The 25,460-nt window shown below is 39.7% G+C and overlaps 1 protein-coding gene across 1 annotated transcript in view; it reads right to left on the bottom strand.

The window, feature by feature from the left end:
• Window positions 1-1,524: 1,524 nt before the first annotated feature.
• The window catches only part of LOC142658699 (uncharacterized), an 86,637-nt gene continuing 62,701 nt past the window's right edge, over window positions 1,525-25,460 (bottom strand). Inside the window, exons 9-12 of the mRNA XM_075834302.1 lie at window positions 25,052-25,122; window positions 13,586-13,709; window positions 11,562-11,726; window positions 1,525-4,938 (exon numbers count right to left, since the gene is read on the bottom strand). Of these exons, the coding sequence (XP_075690417.1) occupies window positions 2,485-4,938; window positions 11,562-11,726; window positions 13,586-13,709; window positions 25,052-25,122 (2,814 nt within the window). The 3' untranslated portion in view covers window positions 1,525-2,484. The remainder of the gene's footprint in view (window positions 4,939-11,561; window positions 11,727-13,585; window positions 13,710-25,051; window positions 25,123-25,460) is intronic.

Raw genomic sequence — 25,460 nt, 5'->3', positions numbered from 1 at the left:
GTGTGAAGTGGGCAGTAATTTCTCAAGATATGAGAAATGTATAAATGAGTATAGGAAACAACATATAAGATTGGGTGAATACATTGAGGAATGGTTTTGGGGTACTATCTGATCCATACATTAGGCGGATCAGACTTTTACTATTAGAAGAAAAAAGTGGAATGGGGAGGATCATTTGTATCTTTTTTTTTTATGGGCTGGAAAATTTATGAAAGGGTGGGTTGGGGGGGGGGGGGGGGGTAAAAATGTGTCTTTGTTTGGTATTTTGTATAATGAAATGTGATATTTTTCAAATAAAAAAAAAAATATAGAGAATGTATGGACAAAACCGCCCCGGGTCTGTCCCATGCAAAAAGTTTCAATGGACATTATGATCTCATCATTTCTTAATAAAAAAACAATATATACTATTCTAATATAGCAAAGCTCAGTCCAAGCACTTCAGAAGAAGCACAAAGAATCGCAACTCAATAATGACCCCAGACACATGATTATAAAGAAGTTCCTTCAACTAAAAAAAGACCAAGGAGTTCTGCAACAGATGGTACGGACTTCACGTCATCAAGAATGTCTGGGGTTATCAGGAGAGACAGAAACAAGCAAAACAGCTGAAGTCTGCAGAACCGTTACTCATTTTTTAAGATGCTATTAAAAATCTGACTTCCTTGGAAAATTCCTCTAGAATAAACCTAAGAGAACTGGTGCAGTATTAAACATAAATGGTGGTCACATCACATATTGACTAAATGTATATGTTCAATGCTCCTTACCGTATTTTTAGGTTGCAAATGTAATGTTATTCGTATTCAATGGCTGTTAGAATAAATAGTTACTCAAGAAGATATATGGACTTCCTCAGTGCTCTCTGGTTTCCGTCCATAATTTTAGGTAGTTGACTGGATTCCAATGGTCATAGATAGATAATCATTATTGTTAGGTCTATGACACTACAATGAGATCTGATTGCTGGATTCTGATCAATTCAGATTTTTCTATTGATTAGAACAAGTATAAAACTTGTCCTGAAATCACTAATAAATCTTTTGATTGTTTAATTTAAAAGGGTTTTACAGCTTAAAAAATAAATAAAAATCTTGCCGCTGCTTATGGAATCTAACAATAAATATGCATGTACTCACCTTTTAAATCCCCTGATGTTCCAGCGCCAACAGTTCCGCGGTCTCCTGCCATTCTTAGTTTACACGTGTTGTGCCATAATGAATGCTGATCACTGCCACAGTGGTGGTGTTAGTATGTATGTTTTTTTTAAAGCTGGACAACCCCTTTATTCAGCTGATAGCCAAGATAAAAGACAAGCTGCAATTCACGTAAATTTTATTTTAACAGTGGGATCGATTTTATTCATGGAAGATCATTCCCAATTTTGCTAGATATGGGGAATTCACCACTTACTGACAGTAATTTTAGAAACACACAATTTTTGGGTTTTGAGCTTAGTGAGCAATGTAATGTCAGTATACAGGAAAATCAGATCATTATAATGAATTTTTTCTGTATCCTTCAACATCTATTTCTTATTAAAAGGTGAAACTTTATTAAAGAAAATTTGACAAACCTCATTAAGTGTAAAACATAGACTAAAACAATGCATTCCCCTCATAAATAAATTCTCAAGAAAGCCGCACGATACAGGAAAGTAAGTATTTCATTATTCTATATACAACAAATCAATCCTTTGTGTCATTATCCATACGCACACAATTCTAAAATCTAAATTCTCCTAAAACTTCAGCAAACCTTGGAATGTCTATTGCTATGCAAAAAGATTGTAGACAAAGGAGTGCTTAGTAAACATAGGCAAATACATTGGTGAAAGGTAAACATTGGTGCCACACAATAGCAATTTAGGTCTTGTTAGAAATAGTATATAAATATTGTACTACTCCTCACCCCGGCATGTAGGAGAAAATATACTCCCCTATTCAGAGATGGAAGAAATTGCCATTTCTATAATCCACAAAGTTCAAAAAAAAAATATCTTTCATGTGGAAACATCATTGTGAATAAATAATATTCCAAGGCCACATTGTAATTTGTCATATATTAAATAATTACACATTCAATGACATTGAATCATTTTAGAGAGTACCTTCTAGCACGGTCTTCGTACATGACCTGGTGTTGTGTTGCAGTGTTAGGTTGCTAAAGAGCAATGTAAAATCAGTATCTCTTCCTCTTAGTTAGTTCCTCATAATGGTGCTGTAGTATAAAGCGCGCTGGCAGTGTGAAGATGTCACAATTACTAAATGTACAGTAAATGTAGTCATGTACTGTATCGCTGCACCACTATATATAAGACAGTACTTCCCTAAAGTGTAACATTTCCCTTTCTATAGATTTATGCACATAATACGTCCTGCACCTATCTGTCCGTTGAACCTGGTGCGCTCACACCTGTTACTAATCTGTCACAATACTTCAGTACCCCATTATTGATATTTCATCATATTGGTCAGTCTGTTTTTACCTCCAGATTGGGTGGGTATCCATGTATGTATTTTTTGTACTCCGTGTAAGGGTTGTGTTCACCTCATAGTGTTTAATAACATGAATAGCTACTTTAGCCACCGAACTTGATTTCCTAGGTGACATTTGTGATGTCCAGGCCTCACCCTTGGGTGAAGAGGGTACGCAATGTTTAGAAGTTATAGAGGGGCTTTCAATGCTCTCAGATTTACCACAGTCATTATTATTTGCATGTGGAACCTTCTTCTCCTTGAAGGTGTCCATATTTTTGCTTGGGGTTGGTTTACTTGCTCCACCAGTAGATAGACTGAGTTTTTGTGGTATCTTGCTATCTTTTTGCACATGTCTAGCAGTGACAACAGGTTGTTTCATGGCACATGGAGTCCCTGATCCTGTGGCTAGATCTTTGGTTAAAAGAACTTTTCTGATCCCGAAGTCATTAGTTTTTGATTTCTTTGGGATGTTTTTTCCATTTCTCCCTAATAAAGAATTTCTGGTGGTATCTCCACTCTTGTGCTCCAAATTATTCCTGTTACTTCCTAAACTGTTTTCTGACATTAGTTCTGGTCTAACACTGTTTGCCTTTTCTGAGGTATTTTTTAATTCCCTTTTCCATTTAGAACAAGGGTTATGAGTTTCTTTCTGTATCAAAGTATGAATATTTTTAGTACCCTTTGAAAATGAATGATATTCTATATGCTGAAGACCTTTTGGGGTTTCATTTGGTGGGTCCACATTCTTCTCTTTTGGCAGTGGAATGTAATCATTTGTTTCTTTAGTTGTAATAGTTTGTTTAACTGACAATGGCTCCACAAGTTTTATCTTGGATATAAAGCATCCAGGCTGGGATCTCCGAAGTTTGGGAGCCTCAGACTTATTAACTGTTTGATTTTGATGGGCTGCATCAGATCTTGGAATTATTGATGGACTGGATAACTGGGAATTAGGCAGAGCTACTGAGTGTCTAGTACTCCGTACTGCAGATTTAGCTAATGTTTGTTTTACCGTTTTAGAAGTAACTTGGGTTAATGGTTTGGACGTCTTAGGTGCACTTGTAGAGTCGGACACAATGTCAAGTTCATTTGTTTGTTTGGAAGATGTAAGTCCGTGAAGGTCAGATGACTGCTCAGGGTTCTCTGGTTCATTATTTTTTAATATCTGTAAGCAATTATAATTTCTGAGTTTGTGTCCAGAAGTCTCTTCAAGCTCACCTACTCTCTGTGATTCACCTTGAGCTACTGTCCGCATGGAAGATTCAGAAGTACACTGCATAACTGATCTTGTATTGATTTCATGAACATGCGTGTCAAGTCCGACAAGACTTTTTAAACATGTAAAATTCTTAGGTGCAGAAAGGCAGAGCATCTGTCTGGGTAGATATGATTGACCTTGTGTTTGGGCGTCATGGTCATGTTTGTCCTTTTCTATTGATTGTATGGGGACTTCAGCTGTAAAACTGTCAGGTAGAGTTTTTGTTGCAGATTTTAATTGCGTAAGACAGTCATTATTAAACTGAGTTTGTGCCTGGCTGATATGGTCCAAACCAGAATGCACAGGTATTGGCTTTAGTATTACTTGGCTGGTGTATTTGGGTTCCAAATGGGATGATGATTCTTGGGGAGATGCGCTTGTACAAAGATGTGATGGGTTTATTTGGATTTCTTGTCCATCTAATGATTTGGATTGTTTTGATGGCTCAAGTATTAAATGGTCTACTAAATGATTGCCATGTAATTGCACTGAACTTTTTCCTAGGGAGTCCAATGATTTACTCAACACGTGAGACTCTTCAGCTGGTGGACATAATCTATCTTCATAACCTTTTATATCAAATTGCTGTAATGAATTATCAAGTGACTCTGATATATCTTGTAGTTGGTTCCTATGATGCAGTTTGTGCTGCTGGGCTTCTGAATATCTAGACCTATGGGGACTTAGTGGTTGATCAGAAGTGTGAAACCCATATGTCTCAGGAGACACCTGGAAAATCTCAGTTCTCTCCTTCGATAATAACAAACTGACTTTCTGAAAGTCAACTTTGGCTGCTGATTGGCAAGAAGTAATATTTTTTTCTTCAGGTAATTGATAAAATCTATTGTTGTTATCATTCTTTTGACTTTTATACTCCATTTGTTGCTTTAGAACACGCTCAGATACTTTCCTCATTTGGTCAGCACTCTCCTGGTCACAGTGTTCCTGGAAGTCCTCACTCTGGTCATTACAAGATCTGAAGGGCTTTCCATTGTTCCATCCTAAAGAACGCATTCTACACAGGCGTCTACCCAAAGGCCTACATGTGTTACGTAGATTCCGCTCTAATGTAAGTTCAAGTTCATCCTTTGACTGACTAGCTTCTAATGCACCACAAGTAGCCATTGAATGTCTTTTCTGTAAATGTTTTCTCTCCTGTTCTTTTAGTCTTTGATCTTCTTGTTCACGGTGTTTATTTTCCTAGATAAAAAGCATTTCAATCGTGAGTGATTACTATTATGAATGTATGATTTTACTAAATGAAAACGTACAGTCATTCACATACTAAGCTAAACTACAAATTGTGCTGTTACAATACTTCACAGGTGGTAAAGCTGGCCATACACTTGTCCATTGGCCCCCTATATGACCAGTGTTCAAACATTTTACACTATGGGGATGCTGGCTGTTAAAAGGGCATACACTTGCAGATTCTCACATACACAAGCGTACAGTATATCAAAAGGACGTAGAATTTAACACTTAATACTGTGTGCAGGCAATTCCTGCAGGGGCATAACTATAGAGAGTATATAGTAGTGGATGTTGGGTGAATAAAACCAAGTTTTTTTTTAGTGTTGCTTCGCTTCTTCTCATTATTGATGTACTATAGAGAGTGCAGATGCTGCAGTTTCACACAAGTGCTGGAGCCTGAGGGGGTCCAAAAGGACCATCTGCGCTGTAAAAGAGGAGACCTGTACTATAAATGATATGTGATAGTTGGTGGCTGTTATAGCGTTAGCATTAGGGCCCAGATGCTTCAAGCTATGCCTCCGAATAAATGCATGCTATTAATACAAACCATGAACATGGCTACTAAACATTCATCCATGAGCCCTGTTTATAAACTTCCCAGATTATATGCTACCATTGCATGTTTAAAAAAATCTCATGCTTCCTGTAACTATGAGAATGATATAATCTTTTTCACATGCGTGTTAAATGAGAGTAGTAGTATTACTGAACATATTATGATGAAGCAATCCCCAATGTCTACTGTGCTCATTTCTTTGAAGTGAGGGGAAGTGGTAGCCCAGTAGTTAGGCCTAATTCATTGAACGTGTTATATGTCCGTGTGACGGCCGTTAAAACAACGGCCGTCGCACGGACCTATGTAATTCAACGGGGCCGTTCACATGGCCGCTGTTTCAACGAACCATGTGAAGCGTCAGTGAGAAAATAGGACATGTCCGATTTTTTCACGCTTCACGCCTCCCTCTATAGACTCTAATCTATGGGGGATGCATGATAATGCGTAGAGCTCGGATGCACCTCGGACGTGAAAAACAGCGCAACGCTCGTGTGAATCCGGCCTTACTCTGCAGTTAACTCTTGCACCTATCCTGAATTTACTAATTTGCTTCCATAACATTTAAGATCTGATGTGCCTTCTATATTTAGTTGCACTGTGTATTTTACTATAAAGTCATCATGCCCCCATCTTCTGTTGGGGTACCCCTGTGATGATCTACCTTCAGCAACAAGTGTGGTTAAAGGGGTTTTTCTTCAAATATTTACCTTTGCATGAAAACCAATTGTGAATAATGAGTCTCTTTCCCAGCAAAAAAACTGATGCAGCAGCAAAGAGGTTGTGGCGCTTGACAGTGTTCCAGGATTCACTTTAATAACACTTTAATAACAATTAATTGGAAACATTACTTGCTATTAAGAGGCTTAAAACCATCCCAATATAGTACTTTTCTATATGTATTAGGCCTGATTTACACGAGCGTGTGCGTTTTGCGCGCGCAAAAAACGCTGCGTTTTGCGAGCGCAAAAGGCATTTGACAGCTCCGTGTGTCATACGTGTATGATGCGCGGCTGCGTGATTTTCGCGCAGCCGCCATCATAGAGATGAGGCTAGTCGACGCCCGTCACTGTCCAAGGTGCTGAAAGAGCTAACTGATCGGCAGTAACTCTTTCAGCACCCTCGACAGTGAGTTCCGATCACAATATACACCAACCTGTGAATCAAAAAAAGACGTTCATACTTACCATGAACTTCCTGCTTCCTCCAGTCCGGTCTCCCGGCCGTTGCCTTGGTGACGCGTCCCTCTCTTGTCATCCGGCCCCACCTCCCAGGATGACGCGGCAGTCCATGAGACCGCTGCAGCCTGTGATTGGCTGCAGGCTGTGCTTGGCCTGTGATTGGCTGCAGCTGTCACTTGGACTGAATTGTCATCCCGGGAGGTCGGACTGGAGGAAGAAGCCGGGAGTTTTATCGGTAAGTCAGAACTTCTTTTTTTTTTTACACGTTCATGTATATTGTGATCGGAAGTCACTGTCCATGGTGCTGAACCAGTTTAACTCTTTCAGCACCGTGGACAGTGACTGTCTCCTGCCGTCGCGTACCCGAACATTTTTTGCCGGGTTCGGTCAAAACTAGTTCGGCCGAACCCGGTGAAGTTCGGTGCGCTCATCTCTAATTTGACACTCCGTTTGGATGTTTGTAAACAGAAAAGCACGTGGTGCTTTTCTGTTTACATTCATCCTTTTGACAGCTCTTGCGCGAATCACGCAGTTCGCACGGAAGTGCTTCCGTGCGGCATGCGTGATTTTCACGCACCCATTGACTTCAATGGGTGCGTGATGCGCGAAAAACGCACGATTATAGAACATGTCATGAATTTTACGCAACGCACTCGCGCTGCGCAAAATTCACGCATCGTCTACACTGCCCCATAGACTAATATAGGTGCGTACGACACGCGTGAAAAGCACGCGCGTCGCACGCGCGTATATTACGCTCAAGTAAATGAGGCCTTAGTGTAGGGTTCCCAACAATTGTCAGTGTAAATAAGAGATAGCCACCTAGTTCAGGACAGGAGAGAGATATGTTCTGCTGCTGTGTTTAGCTCACAGAGATATATAAATACACTGCTCAGAGCACAGCTGTGTGAGCAGGACTAGGTCAGGTCATATTATCAGGCTGTAAATGTCTTGTCAAACTAATCTGATTAGCTTCTATGAAAAATTCTGGACTGGACCTGGTTAAGGTCTTATTCACATGAATACATCCTTGTGACAGCCGTTAAAACAACAGCTATCACACGGACCTATGCAATTCGTTTTTCCGTTGCGTGAAACTCATTGCAGGTCCTATTCTTGTGCGTTTTTTGCGGATCACACACCCATTGAAGTCAATGAGTGCGTGAAAACCACGGACAGCACACGGACGCATATCCGTGTGCTGTCCGTGATTCACGCAACAGTTTCTTGAAATGCAGAGAAAAAAAATAAAGAAAGAAATTAAAGAAATGTGCACCAACACTGACATCAACAACTGATGCCACACGGAACAAACACTGATGGCACATGGAATTGCAATGAATGAAAAACGTGTACTTTTTTTGCGGACGCAAAACGGAAACGCTCGTGTGAATCTAGCCTAAGGCTGTGGATGTGGTGTATCTCAAAAGAATTTGACACTGCCTCATAAAAGGTTGGTATATAAAATGAAAATGTTGGGACTGGGGGGAAATATGTGTAATTGGTTTAACAACTGGCTCAGTGATAGAAAGCAGATGGTAAAGTTTGTGTGGGACTTAATCGCTGCACAGCGTGATCTCGCGGGATCACGCTACTGCTGTCATTCATAGCGTGATCTCGCGAGATCAGGCTGTGCAGCGATTAAGTCCCACACAAACTTTACAGAAGTGTCGGGATTGTGAATAGACATCGCGTCCTGTCTGGAGGTGATGTCTATTCACTGTCAAGACACTTCAGTAAAGTTAATGTGGGTGTATGTGACGCTGTGCTGAGTACAAATGGACATGAATGGAGAGAAGTGTATGACGCTGATTGGTCACTGATTGGTCAGTGTCATACACTTCTCTTCACAACGCCCACTTGGTCAAAAGTTAAAAAACGCCCAGTTAGACATTAAGAAAGTAATTAGCATAAATCTAAAATTGTTCATAACTTGCTCAAAAATTATCGTTTTTCAAAATAAAAAACAGTGTTGTTATCTACATTACAGCACCAATCACATCATCTAGGAGATAAAGCACTTCAAATGAGGTGACAAAGCCTCTTTAACATTGGTTACGGAACGGCAGGGCGGCGGTGGAGAAGGTGGGCCCAAGTTTGGGTAACAGCCAAGGGCCTATGGTCGCAGTTACCAGTGGGGTTCCACAGGGGTCAGTATTGGGCCCTCTTCTCTTTAATATGTTTATTAACGACCTTGTAGAGGGTTTACAGAGCATAATTTCAGTGTTTGCAGATGATTCTAAACTCTGTAAAGTAATCAACACAGAGGAAGATAATGTAATACTACAGAGGGATTTGGGGAAGCTGGAGGTTTGGGCAAAGAAATCACAAATTAAATTTCATGTAGATAAATTAAGGTTATGCAATTCTGCAGAGGAAACATTTCTAAAATTTAGCATTAAATGGTAAAACGCTGGGTAAAACTGCTACTGAAAAAGATGCTCATGACAAAAACGTTGTTTGGCCTCTATACAAATCACTAGTCAGACCACATTTGGGATATTGTGTACAATTTTGGGCACCTGTATATAAGAAGGACATGGCTGAACTAGAACGGGTGCAAAGAAGGGCGACCACGGTAATTAAGGGAATGGGCGGATTTGCAGTACCAAGAAAGGTTACCAAACTTGGGGCTATACAATTTAGAAAAAAGACGGCTTAGGCGCGATCTAGTTACAATGTACAAATATAAATGGACAGTACAGAGATCTTTCTAATGATCTTTTTACACCTCGGCCTGTAACAAGGACAAGGGGGCATCCTCTACGTCTAGAGGAAAAAAGGTTTCACAATCATCACAGATGGGGATTCTTTACTGTGAAAGCAGTGAGACTATGGAACTCTCTGCCACAGGATGTTGTGGTGATTGACTCTGAACAAGTTCAAGAAGGGCCTTGATTTCTTTCTTAAAAAATATAATATTACAGGTTATGAGTACTAGATTCTGGAGATGGGACATTGATCCAGAGATTTATTCTAATTGCCATTTTTGGATTCGGGGAAGAATTTTTCCCCTAATAAGGAAATTGGCATCGTCCTGTACTCATGTTTTTTTTTTTGCCTTCCTCTGGATCAACATGGTAGGATTATAGGTTGGACCGGTGTCTTTTTTCAACCATATCAACTATGTCATTATGTAAACAATAACGTTTTGATTCACTGATGGCAACTGAAGGTGACATTTTACGTTAACACACCTGAATCCCATAGAAACTGGATGTATTTGTCATATATACGTACTTTATAGGGTAGTCTGCCTGTATTATATATATGGTTACCTAAGCACTAAACAGATAATTTCTATTGTTCAGAGATATTTGCTGTAATATCTTACTGCTGCTTATGTTTTTTTCCCTCCCTACCCCACCCCTTTTTTTCTGTACATCCGTTCCCACCTTTCTTCACAAAAACCTTAAAGTGTAGCTAAATGTTTGACAAACTTCTGACATGTCATAGTGACATGTCAGAAGTATGGATTGGCGGGGTCCGAGCACTGAGACCCCCACCAATCAATAGAACGAAGCAGCTGAAGTGCTCGTGTGAGCGCTTAGCCGCTTCGTGTCTGTTCGGCTTTTTCCAGAAAGCCGATGTATCGGAGTACGGGCTCATAGACTTTCTATTGAGTCCGTACACCGATACATTTATTTCCGGAAAAAGCCGAACAGACACGAAGCAGCTGAGCGCTCACACGGGCGCTTCAGCTGCTTCGTTCTAGAGATTTGGTGAGGTCTCAGTGCTCGGACCCCCACCAATCCAAACTTCTGACATGTCACTGTGATATTTGAGTCCACTCGATACACTGTGTTTTACAGCTGACACGCTGCTCTAATGGTAGGGAACAGCGATTGCAGGATATGTCATAATTGTCAGATAGCTGCAGGTCCCACCTCTGGAACCCGCACCTATCTCTAGAACGAGGCCCCTAAACCCCGTTCTAGCTTTTTGTGCTCACGCTGCCTCCCGGCCACTTACTGATTACATGGTCAGGAGTTATGGAAACATCGTAACTCGCTGAGATACGCTGTTTCTGTAACTAAATAAAAAAATATTAAAATATATATTAAAAAAAAAACCTTTTACCATTGTCCCCCAAGCACAATGTAAAAAATAATTTCAAAAAACTAAATTGGTATCACTGCATCCGTAAAAGTCTGAACTATTACAATATACCATTATTTAACTCGCACGATGAACGACGTAAAAAAGATATACTTAAAACACCAGAATCCTTGTTTTTTGGTCACATAAGCGCTAAAAAAAAAAAGAAATAAAAAGTGATCAAAAAATCGTATGTACCAAAAATGGTGCCAATAAAAACTACAGCTCGTCACGCAAAAAATAAGCCCTCACACCGCTCAAAGGATGAAAAAAATATAAAAAAGTTATGGCTCTTTGAATGTGGTGAAACAAAACAATTTTTTTTTTCTTTCTAAAAGTAGTAAAATATGAAGATTTTTTTCCTATTTTCAGTTATCTAAAACCTGGGTGTGTCTTATAGTCTGAAAAATACAGTATATTAGAATATTACATAGATTTACTTAATAAAATTATTCTGTATAAATTACAAAAAAGTGGACAACCCCTTTAATATATGAATAATACTAGTGCTTTAATGGTTTTAGGAATAAGTGTGTACAAGAAAAAAAAGATGGTCAGAATTAGTATTGACGGAATAAAAATAGATCGGTGGTGTATTAATAGAGTGCTATTTAGAACTTGATATAAAACCGGCCTGGCTCCCCTTCAGTAGTCATTTTACTGTCATCCATGATATTCACCATCCCTATCCGTGACATATTCGGAGTATATGCAGCTGTTGTTTTCCATTAACTCACCTTGATGGCAAGCTGAAATCTTTGACAAAAGCAGCTGAATACTTTGCAGCATTCCTCCAAGCGGAAAGTGTCTTCATCCTCACATAGAAATTCACGTAGACTCTGTCTGGAGACTTGCAAAGCATCAATTTCGTTCTGAACCTCTTGTAACTGATGATTAGCATACTAGGGAGCGAAACATTATTGTCAATTTCTATACTATCATAACCTTTATTTATACAGTCCCAACGTATTTCCCTGCACTTTACAATTATGGGAAGCAGGAAACGTACAAAAAGACTGATAATGAAAAGAAATGAACAAACAACGAGATTTATTTTTTTACACTGGCAAATATTTGTCTGTGTTCCAGCACCTTTAACTAGCGCCATTCGTCAGTACAGCTTGTTGATCGTCACACATTTGCTCCATTCAAACGGAACAATGACTGGGAGTATGGGGACAAACGATTGTTACTACGATCGTTCGTCCCCATACATTCGCACAGGGAGATGTGCTGTCGACAAGTGACTATTTTTATGGTTGAATAAAAAATCAGATCAGCCAACGAACTAGTATTTGCTTATTCATCGGCTGATCGCTGCCCTGGTACATAGGTCAATGACCGGGAACGAGCGTTCGTACGAATGTGCGCTCACCCTATCAATGGCCCATGTAAAAGGGCCTTTAGGCTTCATGCAAACTATTGTAATGTGGCTCTTTATAACCCACAAAATACGGCAACCAAAAAAGTCTATGGGGCCCTACTGTATCGTATCAGGCAGATGCACCATTTCGCAGCATAAGAACCCTATCTGTAAGAGCTCACATACGCTGTTAACATTTACTCTTGTACTTTTTTATATATATGGCTATATTTGTTTGCATCGTGTCAAACATCATGGACATGTGTAAATAGCTATTCATTTTTATCAACCCAAGTTTTATCAGTTTCACTAAAAGCCTAATATCCTGCAGCAATTGTCACTCCATATAGGCCTGCAATATGTTTTCTGAAGCTGCAGTGCTGTTTTTTCAATATGGAGCAGTGATCCTCTGGTCTTATCTGCTGTAAAAGTTAAAATGCTCAACACTGCCACCTTAAGGCACATTAACAAGAATCACAACATGATTAATGAGAAAACTTATGGCCTTGTCGCACACATTAGTCTAAAAAAAACTTGCGAACCTTGGAGGGCCTATGCCTTCCGAACTGCTTAAGCATCTTTTTGACAGTGCTATTGGCTGATCTACAGACACGGCCCCGGAGCGCCATCCCTTCCCTTTCCTGTTCATGTCTTCCTTATTTTCCTTTGTTAGTCCAAGCCTAACATCATTTGTTATTAATGTTGATCCTCCATCTATGGACCCTCCACCGACATCTTAGTCCCTGGACCCTGATTGCCCAACCAGGCTTAGTTTTATAGATATCACAAACTTTGATTTATTGTACTTCTTTTACTTGAAAAGTGACAATGTTAAACTTCTTTTACTGGAAATTCAATGAAAAATATTGTTTTAAAAAAAAATTTGCACTTTTACAAGTAACAATATTTTAATAAAACAATAAACAGTCATTACCCTGTGTTACTATTGTCTTTAAAGGAATTGTCCATGATTAGATAAACATGGCTGTTTTCCTCCAAAAACCGCACCACACCTCTCCCTGGGTTGTGTCTGGTACAGTAACTCAGCCCCATTGAAGTGAATAGAGCTGAGCTGCAATACGACACACAACCTATGGACAAATTTACAAAAAACATTTCTAATCTTGTTTATGCCCTTTCATGGTAAATATGATGTCCAGTTTCCATTTGTTACCTGGTAGAATAATGTAGCATTTTATGCTATGCTGCCTGGCAAAGAAAAATCTTTCCTGATGGAACAGAGGATAACTCAAACAAACGATGCCATTTGCCATCATAAAAATCCCATTTAAGTCAATGAGGCTATGAGTGCAGTGAACATAGTCGTACATGAAACCTCATATGAACCATTAGTTTCCCATATAAATCTTCTTGTCATAAGGATCATTATTAGTTTACCTCTAGAAACTCCTTCATCTGTTGTCTAAGCTCTTGTTGCTCTGGCACAACCAATGTCTGGTGAATTGAAGTTATTCGAGACTGTAGCCTGTAGAACTCCTCCAGCAAGCCATCTTCAGACAACCTAGGAGCAAAAACCAGACACATAAATATGCCAATGTGTCTGCATAATTACAGCTCAAAAATAACTTTAAAGCTCTTTCAACCTCTAAAAAAACACGAAGGCATCTGAGAATCAGAATCATAAAGAATGCTACTGCTCTGTTTAAAGAAATATTTTTATTGCATCTCACCAAGGATGAAAGACATATAAAGGATACAGACATTGATCATAGATTGCGATGAGGATGTCTAGGTAATGTCTGCTGCACTCAGATATTTTATTAGTTATAGAACCTGTTAGCAAGTCCACAGAAAATGTAGAATACATGAAATCTATAGGTAGCGCAGAGCATATTGTCTAAAGTTAGCCATACATTAGTTATCTTAGAGGGCTGTTCATGGTTGATCTGTGGAGGTTGTCTTCTTGGATGATAACGCCATAAATTAAAAACGACAACTCAACGATCGTCCTCTGCCCCGATCAATGGCCTGATCTGGGTTTCTATTGATGGGATGCACATCTGTCATTTAGCACTGCACCCCCCCAACAACCCAAAAAATGCAACATGGGAGAAAATGATCTAAATCAGCCTTTCAGCAGTTCAATATCCCTAGTGCAAGACCAGATTAAGAGAGTCTTGGAGACACTGCCCACCCTCTGACTCCTGATTCAGAATGGAAACTGGTCGTTACCTTACGAAGGAGACAAAACAGAGCACTAAAGTATAGTACAAAACTTGTAGGAACACTTTAAATGTCATGTGCTGGCTTTAAAGAGGCTCTGTCACCAGATTTTGCAACCCCTATCTGCTATTGCAGCAGATAGGCGCTGCAATGTAGATTACAGTAACGTTTTTATTTTTTAAAAACGAGCATTTTTGGCCAAGTTATGACCATTTTCGTATTTATGCAAATGAGGCTTGCAAAAGTACAACTGGGCGTGTTGAAAAGTAAAAGTACAACTGGGCGTGTATTATGTGCGTACATCGGGGCGTGTTTACTACTTTTACTAGCTGGGCTTTCTGACGAGAAGTATCATCCACTTCTCTTCAGAACGTCCAGCTTCTGGCAGTGCAGATCTGTGACGTCACTCACAGGTCCTGCATCGTGTCGGCACCAGAGGCTACAGTTGATTCTGCAGCAGCATCAGCGTTTGCAGGTAAGTAGCTACATCGACTTACCTCCAAACGCCGATGCTGCTGCAGAATCATCTGTAGCCTCTGGTGTCGATGTGTCCGACACGATGCAGGACCTGTGAGTGACGTCACAGATCTGCACTGCCAGAAGCTGGGCGTTGTGAAGAGAAGTGGATGATACTTCTATACATAACGCCCAGCTAGTAAAAGTAGTAAACACGCCCGATGTACGCACATAATACACGCCCAGTTGTACTTTTACTTTTCAACACGCCCAGTTGTACTTTTGCAAGCCTCATTTGCATAAATACGAAAATGGTCATAACTTGGCCAAAAATGCTCGTTTTTTTAAAATAAAAACGTTACTGTAATCTACATTGCAGCGCCGATCTGCTGCAATAGCAGATAGGGGCTGCAAAATCTGGTGACAGAGCCTCTTTAAGTGGTCAATTTTACTACTTAATTTAGGTTTATTCTGAGCTTCCAGACTAGGTGACACTACAGTGGCGTATAAGATGACATTACACGACAAAGCATAATATTCGCTCTATATCTAAAACATTCAGATCTTAGTTTAGTTAAACCTAATCCCCCAATATTATATTGAAGGGGTCCAGGAAGCTGCGATATATGGAGTTGTTTGGGGAGGTCCTCAAACTGTAAAGCTGATTCATAAGACCTGGTGCTTGCCTGTGGCAAAATACTGCCTCTGCTTGGTTAACAATTGACGGGGACCATCAGGTTTCTCCATCTTATAGGCAAGTACAAGCACAGCAAAGAGAGAAGACTCTACAATAGAGCTGCCTATATCTCAGCTGTCTGGATCCCCTTGAGTATGACATTGAGAAAATGGCACATTGGGTCTAACTGAAACCGGAATTTTCAATCAAACGTCATTGTTCGAAACTCTACCCAAGTTGCAATGAATCCAAGACTCCATTCAGCAAATACTATCAGGTACCAAAGCTTTATTGAATGCAAACTGTGGTGGTTCTTTTCATTCTTACTTTTTACTTTTACAATGTAGACACAAAGTTTAAGCAAGTTTGGCCTCTAAAAAAAATTGTTATACCTATTTCTGGAAAAGCTGGGTGGCAATAAATAATATGGCTGTCATTATGTCTCACACAGAAATTGTCTCCCAGCTTTCTCAGACTTATGAGAAGTAAATCTACCTAAGCAGCGATACTTTACACACCTAAAAGTAAGGAAAATCTGAATAGCAACCACTGTTAGAGTTGTAATGGCGCCGATATTGGTCAAGACCCAGATTTCCCAAAAGGAGATATAAAAGCTGAATAGAATTTTGAACAATTTGACATTAATAAAGACTGAAAGTCTTATATTTCTAGGTGATTTTCTCATCTTGTCTGCACATGTGTATTGCTCCATGTTTAGTATGAATTACAATTTAGAGCCATATGGTTTGAGCTGATGTGGGGAGGGGAGTGTAAGTTAAAAACGAAAACCATTCACTTAAGCTCCATACATATATATATATATGTATTTATTTTGGGTGACTTCAAACAGCATAAATAATAGCTTCCTATACATAACAAGAAAGCCCTTTACAGATAAATTATTCCATGATTTTTTAAACCTTGTAGACACATCTGTTATATGTGAAATAGAGACCGAGAAAGTGAACCGTGGAAACATAGCAACATATGTGGAAAGAAGTATGGGTAAAATCAGTCCTGATATTAGATTAGAAGGATGCAGGTTGGCTCATCTGAAACAGATCATGTGAATACAAGCGGGAGTTATGTCAATGTACGAGAGTTTCCTTAAAGGGTTTTTCCAAGCATATGAAAAACAACGAAAAGTACCTATATGTGTCTGAATAGTCACCAGATGATGCCACTGTGGCTCAGAAGTAGTATTTTGTATTTTCATTCCTTTGCCCGTATCTGTGCAGCACTATTGTTTTAATTTTGTTACGGCTAGTTGTAGACGGGATTACCATGTAAAGAATTACTGTTCCCATTAATTGTCTCCCATCTCACAGACATTGCCTATATTTACAGCTGTCTGTATGCCCCTCTACTAGAAGGTGTAAGGTAGTGCTGTAATTACTCATTGTCTGCTACTGAGAAACAGCTCTGCAAGATCTGCTTCCCAGCGTGTGAAACACGATTCCTCCAGATACAGAGAGAAAGGGGGAGAGCAGGGAGCAGTGGGAATAAGAGGCATGTTAAAGAGGCTCTGTCACCAGATTTTGCAACCCCTATCTGCTATTGCAGCAGATCGGAGCTGCAATGTAGATAAGAGTAACGTTTTTTTTTTTTTTTAAACGAGCATTTTTGGCCAAGTTATGAGCATTTTTATATTTATGTAAATGAGGCTTTCTAAAGTACAACTGGGCGTGTTTAAAGTAAAAGTACAACTGGGCGTGTATTGTGTTCGTTACATCGGGGCGTTTTTACTTCTTTTACTAGCTGGGCGTTGTGTATAGAAGTATCATCCACTTCTCTACACAACGCCCAGCTTCTGGCAGTGCAGACACACAGCGTGTTCTCGAGAGATCACGCTGTGACGTCACTTCCTGCCCCAAGTCCTGCATCGTGACGGACGAGCGAGGACACATCGGCACCAGAGGCTACAGTTGATTCTGCAGCAGCATCGGCGTTTGCAGGTAAGTAGCTACATCGACTTACCTGCAAACGCCGATGCTGCTGCAGAATCAAATGTAGCCTCTGGTGCCGATGTGTCCGACACGATGCAGGACCTGGGGCAGGAAGTGAGTGACGTCACAGCGTGATCTCTCGAGAACACGCTGTGTGTCTGCACTGCCAGAAGCTGGGCGTTCTGAAGAGAAGTGGATGATACTTCTATACACAACGCCCAGCTAGTAAAAGAAGTAAAAACGCCCCGATGTAACGAACACAATACACGCCCAGTTGTACTTTTACTTTAAACACGCCCAGTTGTACTTTAGAAAGCCTCATTTACATAAATATAAAAATGGTCATAACTTGGCCAAAAATGCTAGTTTAAAAAAAAAAAAAAAGTTACTCTTATCTCCATTGCAGCGCCGATCTGCTGCAATAGGAGATAGGGGTTGCAAAATCTGGTGACAGAGCCTCTTTAAGTATGATGTTCTGTACTATAATGAGGGGAGAGAGTGGAGATAACCACGTGTTCAGAGTAAGGAACTTTACACAAGCAGGTGATAAACACGCGGAGCATGGTCATGTGACTGCATGTAAGACTGGCTTATAGAGGCTTTTCAGCTACAGATATTACATTAGTAAGTGATAAATCGTGCTGCAGTTAAACCATCTGCATGCAATTTTTAAACACAGGAAACCCCATTTAAAGTGAATCTCCAGGCAAATTAAGAAAATCCAGTTTTTATGTAGAAGTAGAACAATATTCCATCCCTTATTTACCTGAGATCTGGTTGGGTGAATCTTCCCTTGTATATTATGGAAGTGTATTATTAGCTATACACTAAGGGTATGTGCACACACACTAATTACGTCCGTAAATGACGGACGTATTTCGGCCGCAAGTCCCGGACCGAACACAGTGCAGGGAGCCGGGCTCCTAGCATCATACTTATGTACGATGCTAGGAGTCCCTGCCTTGCTGCAGGACAACTGTCTCGTACTGTAATCATGTTTTCAGTACGAGACAGTTGTCTTGCAGCGAGGCAGGGACTCCTAGCATCGTACATAACTATGATGCTAGGAGCCCGGCTCCCTGCACTGTGTTCGGTCCGGGACTTGCGGCCGAAATATGTCCGTCAATTACGGACGTAATTAGTGTGTGTGCACATACCCTTAATATGCATCTATTACCTGATTTTCTTCCTTTACAAGTTGAAGCAGGCGCAGGAAATTTAGATTCCCAGTGGTAGTGATCTGCACATTACTGTCAGCAGAATATCACAACAGTGCCTCTGCTCTATACATTGACAAAACACAGGCTCTGTTAACAGTGGCTGTAATCTACTTATGGCACCAGGAGAAGTAGCCTCTGGGAATTTGCAGTCACTACACCTACTCTCCCCTATTACCTAAATCACTTGCTCGTAAAAGAAGCAATTTAGGTAAAACATATTGGAGTGTCAGACTGTACAGGGAAATGCCCCTTTGGGAAAGAAAATGTTAACACCCAGTTATCAGTTTATTCATACATTTCCTGGAGGAACGGTACCATGCAGAGTTCTAAGAAGAGGTGCTCCAGAATTTTTATTTTATGGGGATTGTAAATTTTGACTAAAACAGAAATGTCAGGAGAGCAGACAGGTCCTCTTAAAGAAAATGTGCCAAAAACGGCAACTCAGCTTACGCAGGCAGTTGCACTTTTTGCTGCAGTGTTTGTTTCTTCACGCTGCGGCCAGTTTTGACCTTCCTGATAGAGCCTAATTTTTCAAATCTGACGTGTCACTTTATGTGGTAATAACTTTGGAATGCTTTTACCTATCCAAGCGATTCTGAGATGGTATTCTTGTGACACATTGGACTTTATGTTAGTAGTAAAATTTGGTCATTCAGTATTTAATTGTGGAAAAACACCAAAATGTAGCAAAAAATTGCAAAATTAGCATTTTTAGAAATTTAAATGCATCTGCTTGTAAAAACAGATAGTAATACCACACAAAATAGTTACTGGTTAACATTTCCCATATGTTTACTGTAGATTGGAATAATTTTTTGAACATCCTTTTATTTTTCTAGGACGTTACAAGGCTTATAATTTTAGCAGCAATTTCTCACATTTTCAAGAAAATTTCAAAAGGCTATTTTTTCAGGGACCAGTTCAGTTCTGAAGTGGGTTTGAGGGGCGCATACTTTACAAACCCCCATAAATCACCCCATTTTAAAAACTGCAACCCTCAAAGTGTTTAAATCAGCATTTAGAAAGTTTCTTAACCCTTTAGGCGTTTCATAGGAATTGATGCACGGTGGAGGTGAAATTTACAAATTTCATTTTTTTTTTCAAGAAATTCATTGTTTTTTTGTAATTTTTTTATTTTGAATCAGAAATTCATTTTTAATAAAAAAAAATCTGTAATACAGATGGTTTTATGAGAGAAATACAACTAAAAATGTATTACCCAGATTCTGCCGTTTTTATAAATATCCCACATGCGGCCCTAGTGTGGTAATGGACTGAAGCACAGGCCTCAGAAGCACCTAATGGATTTTAGGGCCTTCTTTTTATTGGATTATATTTTAGGAACCATGTGAGGTTTGAAGAGGTCTTGTGGTACCAAAACAAAGGAAACACCCCCAAAAATACCCCATTTTGGAAACACACCACAAGGAATTTATCTAGCTGTGTTTCATAGATTTTATTAGAATTGGGCTGTGAAAATGAAAAATTACATTTTTCCAAATAAAACGTTGAATTTTTTAATTTCCTAAAGGAGAAAAAGCACCCCAACGTTTGTAAAACAATTTCTCCCAAGTACAGCATATGTAGTCATAAACGGCTGTTTGGACATATGGCGGGGCTCAGAAGGGAAGGAGTGCGATTTGACTTTTGGAGTACAACTTTAGCTGGAATGGTTTGCGGAGGCCATGTCGCATTTGCAAAGCCCCTAAAGGGCCAAAGCAATGGAAACCCCCCACAAGTGATCCCAGAAATGACTGGAAGTAGGCCGTGAAAATGAAAATCTATTTTTTCCCCTATAAAATGTAGGTTTAACAAATTTTATTATCAGTATCTATTTATTTTGAATTGTATTTCTGAACATAAGAGAACGAAGCGGACTGAAGGTTCTACTGTTTTTATAAAAATATTTTTTTTTTCTCTGATTCATACCTCTCTTTTCTTTATATATAATGTGATCATGTGTGGATTTTTACGATAATATAATGCTCGTATTTCTATATCAGAGATACTTTATGCTACGGTAGTGTAATGTCGGGGTAGGGAGACAGACAGGTGAGCCCTAATCTACCCACCACTCAGTCCCTGCCTACTTGCACGGCCCGTCCTAGGCGACGGCGTACAACTGGGCGACGGTCCCTACACTCAATAAGTGCACGACAGACAAACAGACAAGGGTACACAGAATCTAAGGGAAATGGGACAGTTGCCCACGGCAACACCGTGAGCAGCAAGAGTAGTGAACGAGCCAAGTCAAACCAGGAGTGTACGAGGTACCAAACGCAGAGCAGGAGAGTAGTCAGTAAAGCCAGGGTCAATTTGAAGCAGAGGTCAATAGTACTAGCAGGAACAGCAGAGCCAGGAAACCAGACAGAGTCACAGGCAAAAGGAAGAGCAGGAAATGAAGATATAAATAGACCGAGGGCGGGAGCTAGCTCCGTCTGGCCAGGCTGTGATAGGTTCTCCCACTCCTCAGCCTACCAGCCTGAGTGGTAGCAGATCGAGTCACTCTATGAGACCTATGAGCAGATGCAGACTGATTAACCACGGGCGTCGACACAGAAGCTGTGTCTGGCAGATCCTTTACAGGTAGATTGTCTATGTAAAGGATTTGCCAGACACAGCTTCTGTGTCGACGCCCGTGGGCAATCAGTCTGCACCTGCTCCTATGTCTGTGAGACTGACTCCATCTTCCACCACTCAGGATGGCAGGCTTAGGAGTGGGAGAGCCTATCACAGCCTGGCCAGATGGAGCTAGCTCCCGCCCACTGTCTATTTATACCTGCCTTTCCTGTTCCTCCTTTGCCTGTGATTCTATGCTTGTTTCCTGGCTTGCTGCTGCTTGTACTACTCACCCCCTGCTTGTTATTGACCTTGGCTTTCTGACCACTCTCCTGCTGAGCGTTTTGTACTTCGTTCTCAAATGGTTTGACTCGGCTCGTTCACTACTCTTGTTGCTCACGGTGTCTCCGTGGGCAGCTGCCCCGTTTCCCTAGCTTCTGTGTACCCTTGTCTGTTTGTCTGTCTTGCACTTACTGAGCGTAGGGACCGTCGCCCAGTTGTACCCCGTCGCTTAGGACCGGTCGTTGCAAGTAGGCAGGGACTGAGTGGCGGGTAGATTAGGGCTCACCTGTCTGTCTCCCTACCCTGTCATTACAGTCTAATTGTGTTCTATCTATATCACTGTTGGAATGGATCTGTCACCCATCCCGCCGACCCAACCTCAAACAAACCCCGGATCGCCGAAAACCAGACAGCATGCTGATTTTGATTTCTATTTTTAGTTTCTCAATTTATCTTTGCAAATGAGCTTTAGTAAATGTACCCTCCTTTGAAGATTTGCTCAATAAACAATGCTGTATTGCTTTCTTTGGGAACGGAATCTATATATCTAGTAGTTTTTTAATCCATAGTTTGTTTTCCTTCTAAGCATTCATAGATTTCTTATTTTCTCCATGAATGCTCCTATTTTTATATTCCATTATTTGAAGAGCTTATTATTGATTTCTTTATTAGTTTAAACGGAGTCCATTTTCTCGTTGAGTCCATTTGGGCTCAGAGATTCAAATTTAAAAATCCAAAAGGATTCACGCTTATTCAGGGTTGATATTCTATTATGTATTTTTGAATCTATCTGTTCGACTGGAGAAATGTTTATATTTTTAAAATTGGATTGGTGATTTTGTAGCAGATGCCTTGATAAGCTGTGTTTTAAAAATCCTTTTTTGGTGTTGAAATGATGACCATTGAGCCTACTTTGTGGCTTCTGTGTAGTTCTCCCTATGTACTGTAATCCACATTCACATTCGATCATGTATATTACCTTCCTGCATTTATGCTTTGACAGCATAAGCAGTTTTTTTTGTCACATCTGAAAATGCCTATAGGCTTCGGGAAAAGGGTAGAGGTGGGAATAGAAGTTCTAGCCCTTAAGTCTACTGGGTGCCAGTATGTTTTTAATCGTTCTCCCCCGGCGGAATGTAATACCCGGTTTAAGTGGAATAATCTTTTTCAGAATTGGGTCGCTCTGAAGGATACCCCAATGTTTGTTTAGAGAGCCTCGGATGGTGTTATGATCACGGTTATAAGTTGTTGAAAAATTGCTGGCGTAATCTTTAAGCGGGGCTTCTTTAATATGTTTTGACTGATCTTTTTCTATGAGACATATTTCTTGCGGAGTGGCTGCGTTTTTTTGATATGCATGTTTGATGAGGTTTAATGGGTAGCCTTTTTCTTTAAATCTTTCTTTAAGAATTGTTGATTGATCTCTGTAGATTTCTGTTGACAAACAATTTTTTCTGATTCTTCTGTATTGGCTGTGTGGGATATTTGTGGTCCATCTTTTATAGTGGGCACTATTAAAATTCAAGAAGCTATTTTTGTCCACATCTTTAAAATGAGTTTTTGTGGTGAATTTGTTATGTAAATGACTGATTTCCCAATCTAAAAATATAATGTTTTCTTTGGATATGTTCGGGGTGAATTGTATTCCCCATGTGTTATTATTTAAAATGTTTACAAAGCAATTACCTTCCTCACAGGTACCAGACGATATGAAGAGATCATCAATGTATCTACGGTAGTAAACTATGTTGTTTCCATACAAGTGATTGTTCTCTATATTTTGGGATTCAAGATGCCCCATAAGCAAATTTGAGTAGCTGGGGGCTACTCGTGTCCCCATTGCCGTACTTGTTTTTTGTTTGTATAGTTTGGAATTATATTTGAAAATGTTATGAGTAAGAATGAAATTTAAACCTTCCAGTAAAAATGCATTTTGCCTCTTTAATAGCGTGTCATTGTTTTCTAGAAAAAATTGGGTCATCAGGGTATAATTTACCTTCCAAATATAGAAGACTGTAGGCCTCTGATTAGACTTGTGGAGTCTTTGAGATAGCTAGCGATGTTACTTCCAGGTGCAGTTTGAAACTCTGTAGCGAGTGATGCAACAGAGGATAGACGATTCTTACGTGCCACATGCTTTAGCACTTGCCAGCTCCGCTATGTGAGTTTCCATGGTCTAGTGCTTTGTGTCCGAGCATTTGTTACTCCTAGACACTTCCATTTCACAATAGTAGCACTTACAGTTGACGGGGTAGATCTAGCAGATCAGAAATGTCACAAACAGCCTTATGACGATGGTGGCATCCTATGACGGTACCATGTTTAAAGTCACTGAGCTCTTCCGTATGACCCACACTACTACCAATGTTTGTCTATGAGGTTGCATTGCATGGCTGTGTGCTTGATTTTATGCACCTGTTTGCAATGGGTGTGGCTGAAACACATTGAACTCAATAATTAGAATGGGTGTCCTCATACTTTTAACAAAATAGTGTATATAGATTGAGTTCACTTACAGAATATTTGTTGCATATTTTCTGACATGGAATCTTATTTTTAAAATTCACCCCTACCAGAAGAATTTTACAGTGAATTGAATCTATTGAAATGCAAAGGGTGAATTCTAAGGTCAAATCCTTGGCAAATTTCACCATCTGGATTTTCAGGATAGTTTACTATCAGATTTTTTTAGGCTGTGTGTGCAATTAATGGAGCAGATTTTTGTAATCTGAGCTAGAATATCAATAAATGTAAAAAAAAGTAACAGATCGCTGCTTCCCCCTGGGGATAAAAAAAACATTAAAGGGATTATCTCATGTGAGAAGTATAATTTCAGATTGAAGGTCCCTATAAAACAAGATGACTATGGGTGAAGTATCAGTCTCACGGCAAAAAAACATAACAATAGAAGAGGACAAATGAAGTCAATGGGCATGGCTCTCATGTTTAGCTAATGCAATACAGCGATCTGCTTTAATTCGCAGAAAGGGATTCCCCTCTTTTAAATCAAAGGGGCAGATTTACTAACACTCTTAAATTTAGACAGTTTAGAATTAGACTAGATGCACCAAATTTATCACAGTGGCTCATGCTCATGCACTTCTTTCTAGCTTAGTACTCCCTCTTGGTGTTCTTACTTTAAACCACTTTTTTGCGCCAAAATGTTGGCACATATTAAGCCACGCCTCCTTTTCCTTTTCGGACGAGATGTAAAAAGTGTCTAAAACACCTTATAAATGTGACACACGACATGTGCACCAAAATTCTGTCTCAATTGATTCATAAATCTGACCCAATATGTACAACTGTGGCATAAAACAAGATGGCAAAAGATGGCATTAAAAACAGCAGGTGTGAATTCCGCCTAAAACAGATATCCAATTTACAATCCAACATAGAACTTCAAAAATATGTGACTAGATATACACATGGGTAGACGTTAGAGCAAACACATTAAATTTTCAAGAACATTTCTAAGAACAAATAAAATAAAATGTACGAGACTCTTTATAGACTCCGCATTGTACGGATTTTGACTTACTTGCTGGCCCTGTGAACATGCTGTAGTTTGTCTGCAAATGAAAGAAATCTTGGATCCTTTTTTTGGACTTCCTTTAAAAACAAAGAGAAAATTAGAAAGAAAATATTATCTGAAGCTAAAACCACAGCACAAACAATGCAAGAGGCCTGTAATGTAATATTATTCGTTTATGACGTACAGACTAATTCCTGTTTCTTACTAAGTTTCTCAGAAGAATATTTTCCCTCTAAAATAAAATACTATTACACTACATGGCCAAAAGTAAGTGGATACCTATTTTAATTAGTAGGTTTGGCTATTTCATCTCTACTTTTTGCGAACAGGTGTATAAATGCATATAGTCATGTAAGTGTAATAAACAAATATCAGCTTTATGCTTAATGCACATGGCCATATTACAGCTCTGTTT

This window comes from Rhinoderma darwinii, chromosome 8 (assembly GCF_050947455.1).
Source record: "Rhinoderma darwinii isolate aRhiDar2 chromosome 8, aRhiDar2.hap1, whole genome shotgun sequence".
In the NCBI taxonomy this organism is placed as follows: Eukaryota; Metazoa; Chordata; class Amphibia; order Anura; family Rhinodermatidae; genus Rhinoderma; species Rhinoderma darwinii.
Note: the sequence above shows the minus strand (reverse complement) of the source record. Positions and strands in the feature narration are given on the sequence as shown.